The sequence below is a fragment of the Tuber melanosporum genome (assembly GCF_000151645.1).
Source record: "Tuber melanosporum whole genome shotgun sequence assembly, scaffold_18, strain Mel28".
Classification (NCBI taxonomy): Eukaryota; Fungi; Ascomycota; class Pezizomycetes; order Pezizales; family Tuberaceae; genus Tuber; species Tuber melanosporum.
The window spans coordinates 25,135-42,125 of NW_003298841.1; the positions used below are offsets into that span (position 1 = coordinate 25,135).

General features: G+C 48.6%; 3 protein-coding genes; 2 read left to right on the top strand and 1 right to left on the bottom strand.

Annotated features, from left to right (window-relative positions):
* Positions 1 to 2,102: 2,102 nt before the first annotated feature.
* Positions 2,103 to 3,528, top strand: GSTUM_00005117001 (uncharacterized protein). XM_002837160.2 has 2 exons: positions 2,103 to 2,954; positions 3,049 to 3,528. The coding sequence occupies exons 1-2, from the start codon at positions 2,852 to 2,854 to the stop codon at positions 3,198 to 3,200; spliced, it is 255 nt and encodes an 84-aa protein (XP_002837206.1). The 5' UTR covers positions 2,103 to 2,851; the 3' UTR covers positions 3,201 to 3,528.
* A 622-nt stretch (positions 3,529 to 4,150) lies between these two features.
* Positions 4,151 to 7,314, bottom strand: GSTUM_00005118001 (uncharacterized protein; the record flags this gene model as incomplete). XM_002837161.2 has 13 exons in its annotated part: positions 4,151 to 4,437; positions 4,531 to 4,732; positions 4,865 to 5,068; positions 5,127 to 5,305; positions 5,359 to 5,576; positions 5,627 to 5,744; positions 5,811 to 5,953; positions 6,016 to 6,151; positions 6,208 to 6,393; positions 6,467 to 6,590; positions 6,656 to 6,739; positions 6,828 to 6,937; positions 6,991 to 7,314. The coding sequence occupies 13 exons, from the start codon at positions 7,312 to 7,314 to the stop codon at positions 4,273 to 4,275; spliced, it is 2,193 nt and encodes a 730-aa protein (XP_002837207.1). The 3' UTR covers positions 4,151 to 4,272.
* A 3,487-nt stretch (positions 7,315 to 10,801) lies between these two features.
* On the top strand, positions 10,802 to 15,301 carry GSTUM_00005119001 (uncharacterized protein). XM_002837162.2 has 9 exons: positions 10,802 to 11,531; positions 11,606 to 11,670; positions 11,728 to 11,846; positions 11,923 to 12,026; positions 12,093 to 13,359; positions 13,409 to 13,808; positions 13,890 to 14,422; positions 14,482 to 14,607; positions 14,678 to 15,301. The coding sequence occupies exons 1-9, from the start codon at positions 11,523 to 11,525 to the stop codon at positions 14,722 to 14,724; spliced, it is 2,670 nt and encodes an 889-aa protein (XP_002837208.1). The 5' UTR covers positions 10,802 to 11,522; the 3' UTR covers positions 14,725 to 15,301.
* The last annotated feature ends 1,690 nt before the right edge of the window (positions 15,302 to 16,991 follow it).

Consider the following 16,991-nt stretch of genomic DNA (forward strand, 5'->3'; position numbering starts at 1 on the left):
GGTGCAGTTAGGACCTTGGAAATGGGCCGCTATGGGTGATGATGATAATCTAAAAAGAAACAATGGAGTCATAGGGTACAGAGATTCTTCAGGCAGCCTATTTTTAACCTCTCGCACATTTCTCTTTTTTTCTTTTTCCTTGTCTGCCTTCGATACTCCCCTCCCCTCCCCCTCCTTCCCCTTCACCAGTTTTCCATGTATCGTGCCAACCTACAGTCTTCAACGGGGCACAACGAAGACCGGCGTGTGACGAACAGGGGAACCGTAAATTCTAGGCAAACTCGACCCGCCGCTATACTTCTTAGGGCACCCACTAGCTCTCTTAAGACCTAATCCTGTGGAAAATGCGCCTTTCTGGGGATACCATAGTAAGTGCCACAGAGAGAATAGTGGCGGGGTCAAGTTTACCCAGAATTTAGGGTATTGGGCAGGAAAAAGAGGTGGATTCATCAATGTAGGGTAACAAAAAAAATTACCTGTTATCTGATCCCTGTTCGCTGCCCGCCGGTACCGTAGCTAAGTTACGGTATCATATTCGTGGTGCCTCCCCCCGTTTGAGACCGTGCCAGAAGAGCACATGTACTTGGTGCATACGAACGAGGCACTCGAGTACCACCATAATCCGTTTCCGTTCTGTCGACAATCGCACCACAAAAGCACTGTCTTTCCCACCCCAACCTCCAAAAAGGAAAGAAAGAAAAGCCGATTCCATCAGATTACACATTTGTTTTTCTTCCCCACTTCTCTTAACCCCTGGTGACTCACCGTCCAGCCAGCTATCCCCGTGCTACTTCACCAACTCCCCGGTAACACAGAGCCTTAAAGAGGTATATAAAAATAACCCATTGGATGTTAACCGGTATGTTCCCTTCGTGCCTCGTGAGAAAAGCCTTAGCACGAGAAGCACGAAAGTGGAGGAGAGGTGTACTAGTAGCACCGGCACAGCGACCTATCATATCAACGTAAGGGAGTGCTTGTGCTCCTGTACACCCCGACCTGACGCCTCTTTCCCTTGATCACGGCAAGCCCGCCATATTCACAAGTACCAGTACGGCACTGCACTGAGCACACATGCCAAATGAGGGCAGTACTGTACAAGTACGAGTACTCACAGCACCACCCTCATCCCATGACAATAAACTGCAAACCCGCCACAGCAGCACCATCCGGCGTCCGATAGACTACCGGTATGCATGCCAGTACTTGTACGGTACTCGAGTACGGTAGCCTCATAAAAATGAACCAGAATGGAGAGATATTGAAAAAGCAAAAGCGGTGGAACTTTCCCCAAGAGCGTCTTTTTTTTTTTCTTTCTCGGGAATTGTGCGGGTATGGTGGTGGATCCTGGTTTCTTCGAGAAGTGGATTTCACGGTTTGCAGGTTCGGGCATGCATATGGGGGTGTTCCTTCCCGTTCCTATATTAGCCGCCTCGCAGGCACGAGGGCTTCGTATATTCCCTCTTTATACGATGTCGACGTTTCTGCGGCTTGGATTGGATATTGGAAATTGAGTTGGGGGGAGAGAGTTGGGAGGGTGGTTTTGATTGATTGCCTCGCCACTGTGCTTTGTGCTTGGCATGAGTGTTCCAACGTCAACTGCGACGATGGGTTGGATGAAGGCATCTCGGAGCAGAAGAGCTTCGTAGGGACATCGATAAACGTAATTCGAAGTACAATGATGGAGATATCAGCCAAAAATTTGTAGTCATAGACCCATGGCTGGCCCTTTAATAAGGCATCTCAATACGGTATACATTACGCTTTTTGTACCACCGGCACAGTACTCGTACCTAGTTGTGTCCGCCTCTGGCGAGAGGTACTCGTACAAGTACAGTACCCGAGCACAGGGATTGAAAAAAATACATGGCTAATCGTCCGTGCATATCTGTGCGCACAGGCGAAATTATAGTGTAGCCACGGTGTTTGGGTGGCCTCTTGCCTGGGGCGGCTACTCGACTACTGTGCTAGCACTCCTAGGATACACCAGCGAGCAAACACGCGCAATCTGCCGGTAGACTATTATCACCCACCGTTACCCTACCTCACCTTTATCCAACTCTTTGATCCTCCAATCAAAGCAAAGTTTCATCGGACGCGGATCCCTCATCTTCCCGTCCGACAATGAAGAAGAGCGGATCCTCCCTGCTGTAGCCCCGTCCAATCAACAACCAACAATGCATCCATCCGTCGCCGGGCCCGAGAAGAACGCGACAATACAAAGCTCCGTCCGGCCCCTCCAAGATCCCTCGCAAACCCGTTTCTGAAACCACTCCCACCCCATTACCGGCAAACTACAGTATCGCAGATTCCCTAAAGGTCGCAAACCCCCCCTCTCTGGGCTCTGTGTTTAATTACCACTACTTGGCAAGCCACTAAGCTCGGGCATTCACAGTGCCGATATCTTGGTTCTTCAGAGCAACACTTCCACTACTGGCACTCTACGCCTCTGGTGAACGCTATTACTCAACCAAGCTCTGAAGAAGAAAAAGAAAGAAAAGAGCTCGGCGACCTTTGGGCTCCCTTTCACTCCTTTTCGGGAATTTACAAACAAACCCGACTAAAAAGGCTCTTTCTTTCTTTCTTTTTTCCACCGGTAATTGGGGGGTTCTTTTTTCCCTAATTAGTCTGTCGTACAACGGTGGAACACGCCCCCTTTTCCGTCCAGTTTAGCCGAAAAGAACAAAAAAAAAACCCCCACCTACCGTACATACCTTACAAATCCAGCTTGGGAAACAATTTCTTGTCTACTCATCTCACTCACTCATTCCACTACCGTACACCTTTATCCATCACACACACACACACTACCGGACCACGGACGAAAGAACGGACGAAACCGAGCAAGCAACCGATGTCCTCCTCGTCACTCATCCAGCTTCTCCAGCGGAAGCGGTACCAGTACGAGGTTACCTTCTCGCTGTACATGCTTACCCCAACTGAGAAGATCATCTTCAGTATGTTTATTTCCTTTTTTTCCTCTCCCTCACCTAATCTTAGATCGTAGATTCCTCCCGGGCTCCAGCAACGATTGGTTGACCAATGTGACAGACTCCTTCCTATTCGTATTCCTCTCCATGCTGATCCTCGCAGCCTCCTTGTACCTGCCTCATCATATCCATACCATCGCCTCGAGAGCTTGGTTTTACTACGCGGGGGATGAGGAGTTGGTTCATGCTCCGATACCCGCGTCGATGAATTGATATTGCTATTGCTGTGGCGGTAAAGGGGAAGATTGGGAGAGCTCTGCTCTTCTCCCCCTGGTCAGACTGGAGTTTAGAAGGGCAAATCCATCAGTAATAGCACCAATTGAGGGGAGGTTGAAATGTATAAGACTGGCGGGTAGAGTAGGATGGTGTTCTCCTTTGAGGATTAGAAAAAAAAAGTTTAATGCATGCTTGAATACGAGGATAGGGTGATCATAAAGGGAGGGAGGCTGGTGAGCTGCCTCGTAATTAATGTTTTTCAATTCCTGTTTACTATGTGGGAGTAATGTTCTGGTCGCTCACTGGGTCGCTTTTTTTCTTTTTTCTTTTTCTTTTGCGTGCATAACCATACGAGCGGATACCAGATCTCTACGGAGTAATGTATGATATATCTACCTTACCGAATTTGTACTAGTACGATACACCTCGAGTATCTAATCCTCCTTCAATACTTAAATTTACCGGCAACTTAGTCTACAGTGCTGCTTCTGTTCGTCTAACTTATTTGGCTCCTGCGTACATATCATACCGGAGTGCGGGCTCGGGGTTATGTTTGCACGAGCACTCATACGGTACATGGTGGGCCAATAAGAAGGCACTCGAGTACAAACAGGGGGTCTTCTGGATGTAAGCGAGGGATAACCATGCCCGGTACAAGTACTGTGCTCGAGTACCGTTACTCGCACATGTATCCAGTTCCTTGGGTATCACCCCATGGCGTTCCTCTACGTGTACTGTACTTGTAGCTCCTTCGTGACACCCCGTGACGGTTCGGTGAGACCGACACGAATCAGAATTTTCCTAAGGCGAGAACCGAGAGTGGCTCCGTGCAGGGCCAAAGGCCAGCGTTACTGTGCTCTGAGAGGTCGATATCGGGTTTGCCGGAGGAGCACATCGGTCCTCATCAAGGGCTACCCCCCCACCCCAAATCCGCGTCAATCACATTGTAATATTGAAAATAATATTGAAAAAAGCCTTAGTTCTCCTCTCACCATCACACCAACGCATGTCGATTTCGACCCTGTAGTTATATCTATCCCCGTGATACAAGAATTATCCCCCAAATAAACTAGCCCAATGAAGCAGCGCGAGACGAATCCGCTCCCGATGTCAACTGGATCAGAGATATCATCGTACTGTGCATAAAATCCCAAATCCCACCCAAACCTTTTTTGCCAAGAGCTCTCAGCACTGCCACCCGGAAGTCCGAATATGTTATCTTTAGTCCTCCGTTCTGAAATTACACGAAGGGGAAGCCGAGGGCACCCAGCGGTCAGCATATTTGGTAAAGGATCGGCTTCGTAGAGAATTCGTGCGCAGTACGTACCGTCGCAAGTAATTGTAATGACTTCTGTGTCACCGGCCCAGCGTGTCGAATCCCACGCATTTCTGAATCGTTGGCGTTCTCCAACATCCGGAAACATTCAGCAGAGAACTGCGCAAGAACCGCGGAATGTGAGAGTGAGAACAAGGTAAGAAGGGACTCTTCGCGCTCGTCTACTGCTCTCTGGAGGGAAAGTGCGACATTACTACTGATGATTAGTGTTTCGGCTTCATTCATAACCTTGGAACACGCCGACGCCACCCAAACCGGCGGGTACGTGCACATTTCTCGCCAAAAGAAAGGAATGACAGATCGGGTATAAAAGGGGGGCTCTTACTTTGCGAGGGTACAACCTAGAGCATTCTGGTCTTGCTTTGAGTCTGATCCGCCCCATTTGAAGGCACGGTTTCTCCAGACCAGGTTACATATGTCCATCAAAAATCCATTGAAATGGTTTACATAATCTCGAGGGTATTCCCCCGCCCCATTTGGGTGACCAGATTGAGCTTGTCGTAGTGAAAGCTCGAACCCGCGCTTGTATCTAGATGGGTAGCAATTGATTAGCGAGGCTGCACTGTGAAGCGAGAGAAAATCCGAACTTGGATAGTATGCCGCAGATCCTTGACAGTGTCATAACATCACCAGAGAAGACGAAGTAGTACACCACTTGATCAGGAGGCAGAACAATGCGGAAAAGCCCGTTTTCCCATGGAGTTGCGCAAGTGCCTTCATAGAAGCATAATATCGCATCGGCTATCAAATTTGACCCCGGAAAGTTCTAAAATACAAATTAGCACACACTCAGTGATTCTAGGCTAGAGCTAAAAATACCGCAAGGCCGACCAAACATATTTGGCCTACATGACTCAGAGTATTGCGCAAGGCTAGAGACTCCTCCTCGGAGAACTCAATTTCCTGGGCTTGATTTCCGTACGTGATAGCCCACTGACGGATGAGCTCAGTGTAGAAGGCGACTAACTTTATTGTTGAGGTCTCATCACGACCGTTGAGCTGACAATCTACAAGAGTAAAAAATTTTCTGTGCAGTTCTGCACAAAGCAGTCAGACAATGATAAAGAGGGACCTTTCTAAAACCTACCTTCAAACTCCCGAATAGGAAGGAAGCACAGGAGGCCCAGTAGGGTCGAGGTGTGGGAATTCCCGTCCCAAGCCCGCAAGTAGTTCTTCAGGAAATCCTCAACTGCAGGCAGCAAACGCTACACAAAGATCCAGCTGTCAGCCTTCGGTACGAAACCAATACATTGGTTGTGATCTTATCGAACCCTCGCGGAACGCGTGTATTCCAAAACTCGAGAAAGGAACTGCTCGGTTCTATCCGCGCTCCTGAGATCCGAGACAGAGGGCGAATCAAGCTCGCCAGATAAACATGCTGCTAGCCAATTATTGATCCTCAGGTTTGCCCCATCTATTAGATCGATTAGTCAAATTTCTGATCTATATCTCTCTGTGGGTAATGGTAGTTGGCACCTGACGGTTTCAAAGAGATTAATTTCCGAAGCAACGGATCCTCCAGCACAGCCACAAGCTGATTTGGCAACTCGAGTTTATCCAGCTTTTTAACGAAGTCGCTCACATCTTCAACATCTTCCAAGGTAACCGAGGCCTATTCGCCGAGTGAGTATACCGGCATACTTGCTCAAAAGACAATAATAACATTACCTCAATTGAGCGAAATGTGTGAACCTCAGGTATCGCAATATGGTTTGTTTTTTGCCTTTTCATGGCTCGGCCACCAATCTTTCTCACAATCCTAAATGAAGACCGAGTGTCGGATGGACCAGAATAATCGTCGGCATTCGATTCTTGAATTAGAAGAAGCTTTTGCATCCATTCTATGTTTGGATGCTGACCATGAAATTTCAGTCGGTTAGACAGAGCGAAGAAGAGTGCAGTACTGATCGGGGGAGGTGGCAGTTACGGAAAAAACCCCAGCTCTAGCAGTAGTGATTTCTCCCACAATCACATCGGGGTAGTAGTCCTTGTAAACTTGGAGTAGACCAAGCAAGGGCTGCTCATTCCCCAGGCTCTGTTTGTGCGCCAATCTAGTGATGTCAGCTATGAATCCTAAACACCGAGAGAGTGCAATTATATCGCCGAAAATTTAAACAGCAAAACATACAAAGCCTGGATACGGAAAGGCTTGACGTGTTTTCTTCGCGTAAGGGAAGACAAAATATGGCACAAATGACCTCTAAGAATTGTTAGATGAGAGCTCCCTTTACAGGTAGTTTTTCTTTTTTTCTTTCTTTCTCCTTCTTTTCTTTTGGAGAAGGACATACCTCAACGTGATCATATCCAGAAGGTTGAATAGAACGCCATAGAGCTGCGAGAGAACATCATAGGACTCTAGGAAATCGTATACCATTACCAACCAACGCAACAAGAGGGCCTTTACGAGTAAGTCTGTATTTAGAGAAAAATGCGATGTATCGATATGAGTACCTGCGTTGCAAGGGAAGGCTTGCTTTGCCCTTGGCCGAGGCTTCCAACTACCTTAACCACAACATTTTCAGACACTTTTCTCCTCGGAAACAATATCTTGACGATACTTCCCACAGAGGACTGGTCGAGATAGCATGGCGAGGTAGCTAAGACATCAATGAGAGTTTCCAGGCTATCATTGGCCAAGCCACAAACCGTCGCGTGCTGGGATATTGAGTCTATGACACTCGCAATCCGGTTTTTCGAATGAGAGTTTCGAATCGAAGCAGCTGGGCAGAGTAAGCAGGTTGCATTATGCGATCTGATTAAGCAACATACCTCCATGAAGCTGGTCAATTAGGCTCTCCACATCCTCGGGGGGGGGATTGTACTCTAATTTTACAGGTTAGTGTTTCTTTCCCCTAAAAGATAAAGAAAGAAAAAATAAAATATCTAAGGATTTGCAAGAGTGATTGATGCGCATAATTGCAAACATCAAGCCAGCAATCAAGAACCGGGAAGGCGTAGAAGGGGGTATGGTAGTTACCTTGGCTTCCAGGTGCCGAAGGCATTGTCAGTTCGGGGTTTGTGAGACACGAAGGCTGACTGATCAGGGGAAACTTTGCTCTGCTGGTATTGGTGTCGGAATGGGGGGCGGCGGGGGAGTGGTGGAGTGCGGGAGGAAAAGGGGGGGAGGAGGGAGACGAGATGGAAATATCGGCAGCAGGCGCAAAAGCAACGGGGGAGACAACTGGGAAAAAAGATACAGGTTCTGAGGTCTCACTCAACAGAGAGGTGCTTCCATTGGCCTTGCTGAAGTGGCTATGGTGGATGGGCGAGAGACGCGTCTATCCCGCGCTTGTTCATCGTCTGTCGGATCGGCGTGCCTCATGTCTCACATTATACCTCGGTCCAAAGCGCCATCCAAAACACAATCAATTTGCCACCATACACTTCCACGCGATTCCGAATCACACCCGTACACTACCGCGACTCTAGATTATGTAGGCTGCCCTTGGTCAGTTGTACAAGTATGACAGTGGTGCGGAAGGTGGACTCTCGGAACTCCAAAGGGTGAAGAGCAGGACACTGTGCATCGATACCCTTGAGTGCCAGTACCGGTATGGGTGTGTCGAACTTCTGTGCGCTGTTGGGCAAGGAGTAGCATCGATGTGATACCTGTATATCCGTCCATACACAGGTTACGTAGCACAAGTGCTAGGTTTGTGAAGTTACGACCCATGTCACTTGTATCCCACAATACTTGCTTGTACAAGTATCATACCTGTGAGTGATTGACTGAATCAGGTGTTCTCCCCTCCCCCTCCGAGCACCCATCTTTCGATCCAATGCTCAAGTGACCTTTATGTGGGGCGCGATGGGTAGTTGTGGGTGTGTCACGCAGTCTATTTTTCCAACTTACTGGTGCCTCATGCACCCCCGTACTCGTACTTGTACAGTACAAGTGCGGAAAGTCCGCCGCGCCGCTACCGGTGTGCTTGCTGCTAGCCTTGGTTCTGCTCGATTGCAGATATGGCCGGGCGCTCAAGAAGATGTAGAAATATATAATTTATATATGCCTTGCATAAGTATCCATAGCGAATCCCTGAGAGATAAGTATCGTGCGTACGAGTAGAGTACGTTATGCTTCATCCTGATTACAAACCGCCGAAAGATACCCGGCCCGCCGGTCGGGCCCGTAAGCGGTCGGACGGCGAATACTCAGCGCTACAGTAGATGGTTAATTGAGAGAGCATGAGACGGTACTTGTACTGTATGGTACGCTACACGAGTACAGTACGGTACTCGACCACGAGAGACTATTGCGACGTTGCACGGCGGATACTTATCGAGTTGAATGAAGCAATGTTAGCGAGCATTTCAGCCCATCCCCACCATTCTTCCATCAGCTTCCTGCGTCCATACAATTTAACCATGATACAAAAAAGAAAATTGCGAGACCCCCTTACAACAAACCTCGCTCCAAACTCCCCCGGTGGACCAGATACCGGTACACTTGGCAAAGGCCGCAAAGCTGAACACAGTCTAGAACTCAATATCTCTTGACTATTAATTTCCGAGCCTTTTACTTGTACGAATCATTATTCGGGTCTCTTAACTTACGGTGTTTGCGAGTCGGCTCTTGAGCCGCTGAGAAGGGGCACAGTACCGCCGAGTGATGGGTAAAAAAGCTAGGCAATGGAAGGTTACCCTAGAGGGGAATTCCGTGTGGGAATAACTGTAGGGTACGTACCGGTACTCGATTAGGCCCATCCTAGCCACCTCACTTGTGCGAGTATGATACCAGGCCACCAATTAACCGCCGCAGCTCACAGGTGCACATACTCGAGTGGAGCCCGGGTAGATACCGGTAGGGTAAAATGCGAGAGGGATATGAAAAAGAGGTTCCCTGGAAGGCTTGAACCTGGTGCTCATCTTCATTGAGCTGTTGTATCTAGATCCTCGAGGTATAGCAGCAGCAGAGGTTCTTCCCCTTTCCACTTATCCTTGTTATACCACAGACTTGGCCTGACAGTCTCCTTAAATTTTATGTTGGCAGCATTCCACTACCCCAACGGGGGAGCTTGTGGCTTGGAGACACTTTTTTTCGGCGAATCTTGGTATCATATTGTACTAGTACTTCAGAGCTTCGCGTGTTCGCATGGAGGTTCCCGTCAAATTAGGCTTGCTGAACCACAACGTGTCGCACTAGGGCATCTCTGTTCAACCATACAAGTAATCTACTGTAGGGGATTCTGGACTACCGGTGCTCGAGTACCGGTATTTGGAGGAAGAGTCGCACAGGCAGGGGAAGCTTCTTAAAGTTGCTTTTTAAGAATGAGGTAAGCCTGTGAGAAGGCCAATATTGGCTTAGCGTGGCTGCGTTGTGCTTGTGCCGTCCAAGCTCTCGGGCACTGCAACGGTGATCGTCACTGTAGAGAAAATGACGCGAACCAAATGGGGGAGCCCGGTCTCCAACGATCCCCGAGTCTTATCGGAGACGCTGGCCAACTGGGGGATTTTACAAGATGGCCATATACAATGTATGGAGGATGCCTGAATATTTTCATATAATACCATTTATTAGGCCTCATGGTTGGAACGTTGAGCCTTTTTACAAGGGCGGTAGGCTACATTATCCTTCCTACTCGGCCCCCGCGCTCCTTGATGGCTGGAGTGGCCTGGGAAATTGTCGAGTTGGGTACGGTACGGTACTCCCTTCCTCATTTTGTGTCACACTTCCGTGCCCACTCGCGCTGTGTGACAATATATTCCCTGCCGACCCAATCTGCGGTGCAACGTTGCGCGGTCTTCCCAGTGCAGAGCCTGAAGCCTGGTGGTGCTCCGATCGTGGATGGTGGTGGGATAGGAGGAGGAGGAAGAGAGAGGAAGAGGGGAGTGGCTATGCCAACGAGTGCCCTACGGTAACTTATCGAGGGAGATGTGATACCGGTACGGTATGTCGAATGTCCCACGGTAGGGGAGGAGAAAGGGAGGGGCGAGGGTTGGTGTCACTTTCAGTACCGGTACTGACACTCAACTGTGGACAAAACACAAGATACTACTTTGGGAGTTACTTTTGTACCCGTGGATATCTGTGTACGGATACTTTCTGTCCGAGAACCCTATAGGCACGCGCGTCTTTCCATCTTCGTGCAACTCTCAGTGCCGTATGTTACACTTTTTGATGCGCAAGGTAGGCTGGCTCACTTGCTTGATCAAATCATTCATTTTCCTCTCGCTTTCTCGCGAATCGACCTTCCTTTCCTCCCTTCCTCCATTCCTCCCTTCTTCCTCTCTTCCCCTTCCTCCCCTCTCTTTCCCCTTCCTTTTGGTCATTTCTCCATTTTCTTTGGTGTTGTCTCGGTGATTCTCTTGCGTGTTTTTTTTTCCTTTCATTTCTTTCATTTCTTCAATTTTTTTTCCACTATTTCCTCGTCCCCCTCCTTCACCCTCTCCCTCCCACGCTCCTCGCCCGTTCCTCAGGCGGGTCATTGTTACTCTTAACGTCGTGGTTGTGTTGCCTCCGTTATTATACATTGACCTCCTTGCTCTTTACTGTGAGGCTTGACCTTGTCGCCGTTCTGGGGTAACAACCGGGAAACCACCGTGGTACTCCGTGCAAGAAGCCGCATTTCTCGGCGTTTTTTTTTTTTTTTTCCTGCTCTTTGGCTTCGCTCTAACCCTTTATCCCCGAGAACGTCGTGTCAACGAGCTCTGGCTCGTTAAATTATTTATTATTATTTTTACCTTCTTGCTACGAATACTTAACCTCATCTCTATCCATCACCCTTACGGTCGGGGCAGGTGCCTCACACGGGTATACCGTTACGGCCACTCCTGCAGCGTTGAGCTAAATATCCTCCTTTTAATATCCCGGCACAGCTTCCGAGATTTCTTTTGGTTACACAGTGCTTGGTCGGGTAGCAGATGAGTTCTGGATACGACTTTGCTACAAAAACCTGTGTGCTGGGAAACTCATAGCTCGGAAGTTGTCTTCATCTTCATCTCTTCACCACACTTTTGGGGGAGTTGGGAGATCCCTAGATAGGATGATGACGGTTTGTGGTCTTCTACTTTTTATCTTTTTTTTTTTCTTTTGTTGTCGCTGACTGAACTAACTAATCTGTTGTAGGCCAATCCTGCGCAACCTCGTATGAGCCCTTCTGGGTCGCTACAGCTTGACGATGAAACTCTACGGTATCTACCAATTACCTCTCCGCACGTTTCTTTGGAAGCCCCTGACAGATTATCAAGGCTTGTAGGGCAAATGGTTATGGTAGGATTCGAAGGGCTCACAGTAACCCCTGATATCCGGATGATGATTGAGAAATATTATGTTGGAAACATACTGTTAACACGGCGGAACATTCGAGGTCAGTGAATTCCAGTCCTGAAGCTGCGGGGGTTTACGAGAGTTTTGTATAGGGCCTGGTTCTGACGGCTGCACAGATGGTGTTCAATTGGCACGCCTAACACAAGATCTACAGAATATTGCACAGTCAACAGGATTTCAGAGGCCCCTCATTATTGGAATATATCAGGAAAATGGAATGGTATGCTGCCATGCATTGTTATGGTTCCACCTGTGTTTGTGTTACAGCTCGGCTGACGTGGTACAGATAAGTCGATTAGGCGACGGAATACGAGGTACTCACTTTCCTGGGGCGATGGCTTTGGGAGCAACTAGATCGCCAAGTCAAGCGTTCGATGTTGCCAAAGCTACAGCAAAAGAGTTGGTGGCTGTGGGGATCAACTGGAACTTTGCTCCTCTACTGGATGTGATCAGCGAATCAAACTCATCTGTGATCGGTGTCAGGGCTTTCGGGGATGACCCGCAGGTGGTGGGGCGTTATGGTGTTGCCTTCGCTGAGGGACTGAGGGCTGGGGGTATCGGCCACTGTGCGAAACATTTCCCTGGCACTGGACAGATAACAAATAAGGACGGAAGTAGGAGCTCTACTTTCAACTTCAAAACTCGGGATGAGCTAGGCGTAAATGAGTTGATTCCCTTTCGGAGGGCAGTATCGGCCGGACTGGATAGTGTCATGTTGACCTCCTCAATCTGGGGGGAAAGCCTGCTAGGTGATGGAGGAACTACGGTCCCAGCCGATGCAAAGCATATTATTCATGAGGTACTTCGGAGGCAGTTGGGATACGATGGGCTCACGGTGTGCGATGTGACAGACATGCCTGGCTATGGGCGGGGACTCGATGTTAGGGAGGCGGCAGTAATAGCGGTTAAGGCTGGTTGTGACATGCTCCAAATATATGACAAGCCAGAAGCCCAAAGAAAAGCAATTGAAGCAGTATATGAGGCCATTGGGACTGAGAAGATAGCCAGGAGCGATATTTATCGTTCTTCTAGAAGGGCGCTACAACTGAAGGAACATTATTTGAGTTGGAGGACAGCTCTGGCGGCCCCAGATCCCCAACGTTTATCTTCTCTAATGCAGGAACATCAGGCTTTGGCGCGAACGGTATACGAGAACTCTATAACAGTGGTTCGAGACGAAAAGTCATTACTCCCATTGTCTTCACGGATCAGGAGCACTGATAACATCCTCCTTCTGACCCCGGTTGTAAGACCACTCTATCATCGAGGGCCAGATGAACTCCCCATAGACCCATTTGAGTGTTTGGGTCGAGCCCTCGCTCGACATCATCCGAAAGTTAGGCATGCGCCTTATACGGTGCGGGGTATCACCTCGACGCATGTTGCTCTCATAAGACGGGCAGCAGCTGTTATTTTCGTGGCAGCTAGTGCGAACCGCCCGAATACCAATTCGCAGCTTGAAACTGCCGGAGCGGTTCACCGCCTCTGTCTGAATAAACCTCTAGTAACATTAGCTGCTTGTGATCCCTACGAACTTTTGACTGATAGGACATGTGAGAAAATCTTAATCTCTGCGCTTTTACCATGACTGATGTTGTGTAGTTGGGACATATATCTGTACCTATGAATATTCTCCGATGGCCCTGGAAACAGCGGCTGCTGTGATATTTGGCGAGCGCCATGCTTCGGGGTCGCTCCCTATCAGTATACCTGGCACGCCGGCCCTTCGCCAACAGCGTTTGTGGTTTGTTGAGGTATGGGAAAAGAGACGAGACCTTTTTGCCTCAGCAGACTTATGGCGAGATTGCTTAGGGCGAAAATGGCCACTGGATGCAAGCACGCTCAGTGCTTTGCTAGATCGTCCCGGTTATTCGAAACACTTCGTAGTCCGCCGCGCCATGACCAACGAGCTCTTAGGACTTGTTGCAACCTACACCGTTATGGCCGGCCCCTCCCAACTTGTCGGAAGCCTGGCTTTGTTAATCGTCCGACCTTCTCATCGGTGAGTGTTATACCCGGTGTACTCAGATCTTCGACTCTTTCCCTTGTGATTTGCTAAGCATTTTCTGATCTGGTGACGAAGGAATTTGGGGATTGGGCTGTCTTTGCACGAGGTAGCAGTCCGGCATTTGTCCAAACAACAAGGGATATCATCATTGCAACTTGGAAGTATATTTCCCCGCCTGTTTCCTGGCTTGCCCGTCGATTTACCTAGTGAGGATCTCTCTTGGTTTGCGCATCGGGGTTGGAAGCTCGAAGACAAATTTCTGTACGACCTGTACATGCAAATCGACACATGGTCAATTCCAGAAGGGGGCATGCCCCCACTGTATGAAAAGGGGGTGTCTTTTAGTTGTTGCAATGCGGATCAATTCGATGCTTTGATTGAGTTTGAAGAGAAGAATTTTGGCACATATCTCGGTTGGGTGGACAAATACCAGGCATTGAAGGCTACGGATGATATAGCAGATGCCATGATTGCATACACAAGTCAAGAGATCGTCGGAGCAGCTTTGATTTTCAGTCCAGTAGGGAATAATCAGATATCAAAAGATATACCATGGCCGAAGATGATAGGAGAGCGGGTCGGTGGTATAGCTTGCATGGGTGTCAAAGGTAAGTTATTTCCTGATTCTGATGGCTTTGTACTTTGCTGATGTGGGTCTACCCTCTAGCCGAATGCAGGGGCCAAGGAGTTGGTCTTGGGTTAATATGTGCTTCTATCATGGAGTTGAAGCAGCGTGGACTTCGAGGTTGTTTCGTAGACTGGGCCGATTTTGAAGGGACTTATAAAGAACTTGGTATGTCACCGTGGGATGCATATGAGGGAGTAGGGATTGATCGGGATAACCCCGCTGACCGCTATACTAGGGTTTTCGCAATGGGGCAAGTACAGAGAAATCTGGCGCAATGTTTAATTTTTCTTTCATGGACATGGCGCGCACGCGGTATGGGGATTACAAAAAAAAAAAAACAGAAATGGGGCTTTTGTTCGGTGGTTTTGTACGAGAAGGACCCCAGCTTTTCATCTTTACGAGTCATTCCACCACGAGGGCGTTTTTTCATTACTTTTTCTCTTTTGGGCGAGAGGCGGCTTTCTTCCTTTCGTTTCTTCTGTTTTTAGCTTTACTTTATTTTATCTCATGTAGCATGTGTTTTGCTTCGGGGGTCTTTCTCCTTTCTCTCTGTATATTGAATATTTGGGGGGGAGGTGGGCATGGGAGACTTTTAAACACTTGGTCTTTGTTATCCTGTTTCTTGTTTTCTCCCTATTTATTGGCCGCTTTGGTTGGCCTGGGTTTCACTTCACTTGTATATAAGTATGGTGCTCTTCCTCAAAAAGACTCGGGCCTATTAAAATGCTCTATCCGCCGGGCTATGATATCTCGAGTATTGGGATGCATGCTCTCATATTGCTGTTTTTGGAGTATGGGTTGAATTAGGAAATCGCTGTATCCTGAGTGTGAGATTGGTTGGAATAAGCGGAGTCTTTGGTCAGATCCTTGTTTTCTCACATTATCAGTTAAGCAGGAGTTGTCAACGAGTATTCGCTCAAGCTAGCAAGTGTTGTCTTAGTGGTTGTTGGCATAGCCGATAGGTAGCCCCCATTCCCTGGAGTGAGTATATATGAGATCAAGGGAAGTGTTATATCATGCGGTACCTCCGGGCCTTGGGGTAATGTCACATGAGAGTATAGTACTCGAGTATCTCGGTCGCTCTGCTCCCAGCAGTGGGGTTCTTGTACTGTACTTGTAGGGTGTAGTGGTGGCTGGCTGGGGCTCTCGCGAGGCACAGGGGTTATATACTCTTGGGTGTAACGTAATGAAGGAAATGATAGCTCTCCGGTTTTTTATGTGCATGTTCTATTTTATCATCCGGGTAGCTGACATGGATACAACTCTGAAGTAAACTTTGCTTATCGTTACGCTCAACGTTCAAACGAAGAATTTCTTCCGTAAGAAGCGTCCTTGCCATTTCTATGGGGGGGGGGGGATAAATCTGATACAATATCGCTGGAGTATCCCTACCAAAAAGATGATAGGCTACCGGAGCTGGATTCAGGTCAAGGAGTCTTCACGGACTATCACTCGAAACCATCACCCTTCAAGGCCAAGTACCCCAGCCTGGTGCCATCAACTTATTCTCAAAAGACCCAATCGACCGCACCAACCCCAAATGAGTCCTTTTCGTCCTCCATCCTGCACAAAAACCCGTTACCCGGTTTCTGGGTTACGCGATTGGTCGAATGGGTATGTCTCGGAGTTGAGGCCGGTGTGTGGGCTTTTTTTTTTGATGCGTGAGGTTGTAGCATGTGTTCATTCTAATTCTTTTTTCTTTTCTTTTCTACTCTCTTCCTTTCTCTCTGTGGTAGGAGGGTATACGCCGGGGTGGTTTTGGGCGGATGTTGGGGATTGGAGTTGTGTGGGGAGGGAGGGAGAACTTTGGGTAAGTTTGATAAGGGGATGGGACAGAGGGAGGGTTGCTTGGAAATAAGGATCGAAATTGGTGGAGGAGCGGGAAGGGTAGCGTGGGTTGTTGTGTATGTGTGTGTGTGTGTGGGAGGGGGGTGATGGAGGAGTTTCTGGGTTTTTGGTTACCTTCCCTGTGCGTACGGTATCGTGGAGGCATGTTTGTGGGTGAGAGCATGGATGGATAGGGTTGGACTGCACTGCCGTAACGGTATTTTGGAAGGTTGATGCTATCATACTTACGGGGGGGGGGTAGGGGAGGTTGGGGAGTCCCGGTTTTTTACCCCATGCTGTCGCACAGGATATGAATTTTTACGCTTGAAATCATGCTTGGCTTGTGAAATCCAGCGGTAGCCGATTTTCACCCTAGCTTCTTTTCTACCTTGTATGGTAGGGGGTGATGGATAAGCAGACCCGAACGCGTTATGTGATGGTGATCCGGTGTTCTTCCCACCAACACGTGTAGGCCGTCCGACATGCCATCTGGGAAGTGGGCGCGCGGGGGAAAGGAAAGAAAGAAGATGGTGGAAACTCCCGCCGTGACCCTGGTGTTTCTCTCCTAGGTGCCAGGTTACAAGCGGGGTCTGACTTTTGTGGCTAAGAGGTGTAAGACCACATGGACGGAGGCCATGGAAGTGCCTGGGGTAACTTAGCCTGCATTGAATTGCCTCGCAATGGGCGTGTACTAACCTCAGGCGAGAGCTGGGTACCTTATG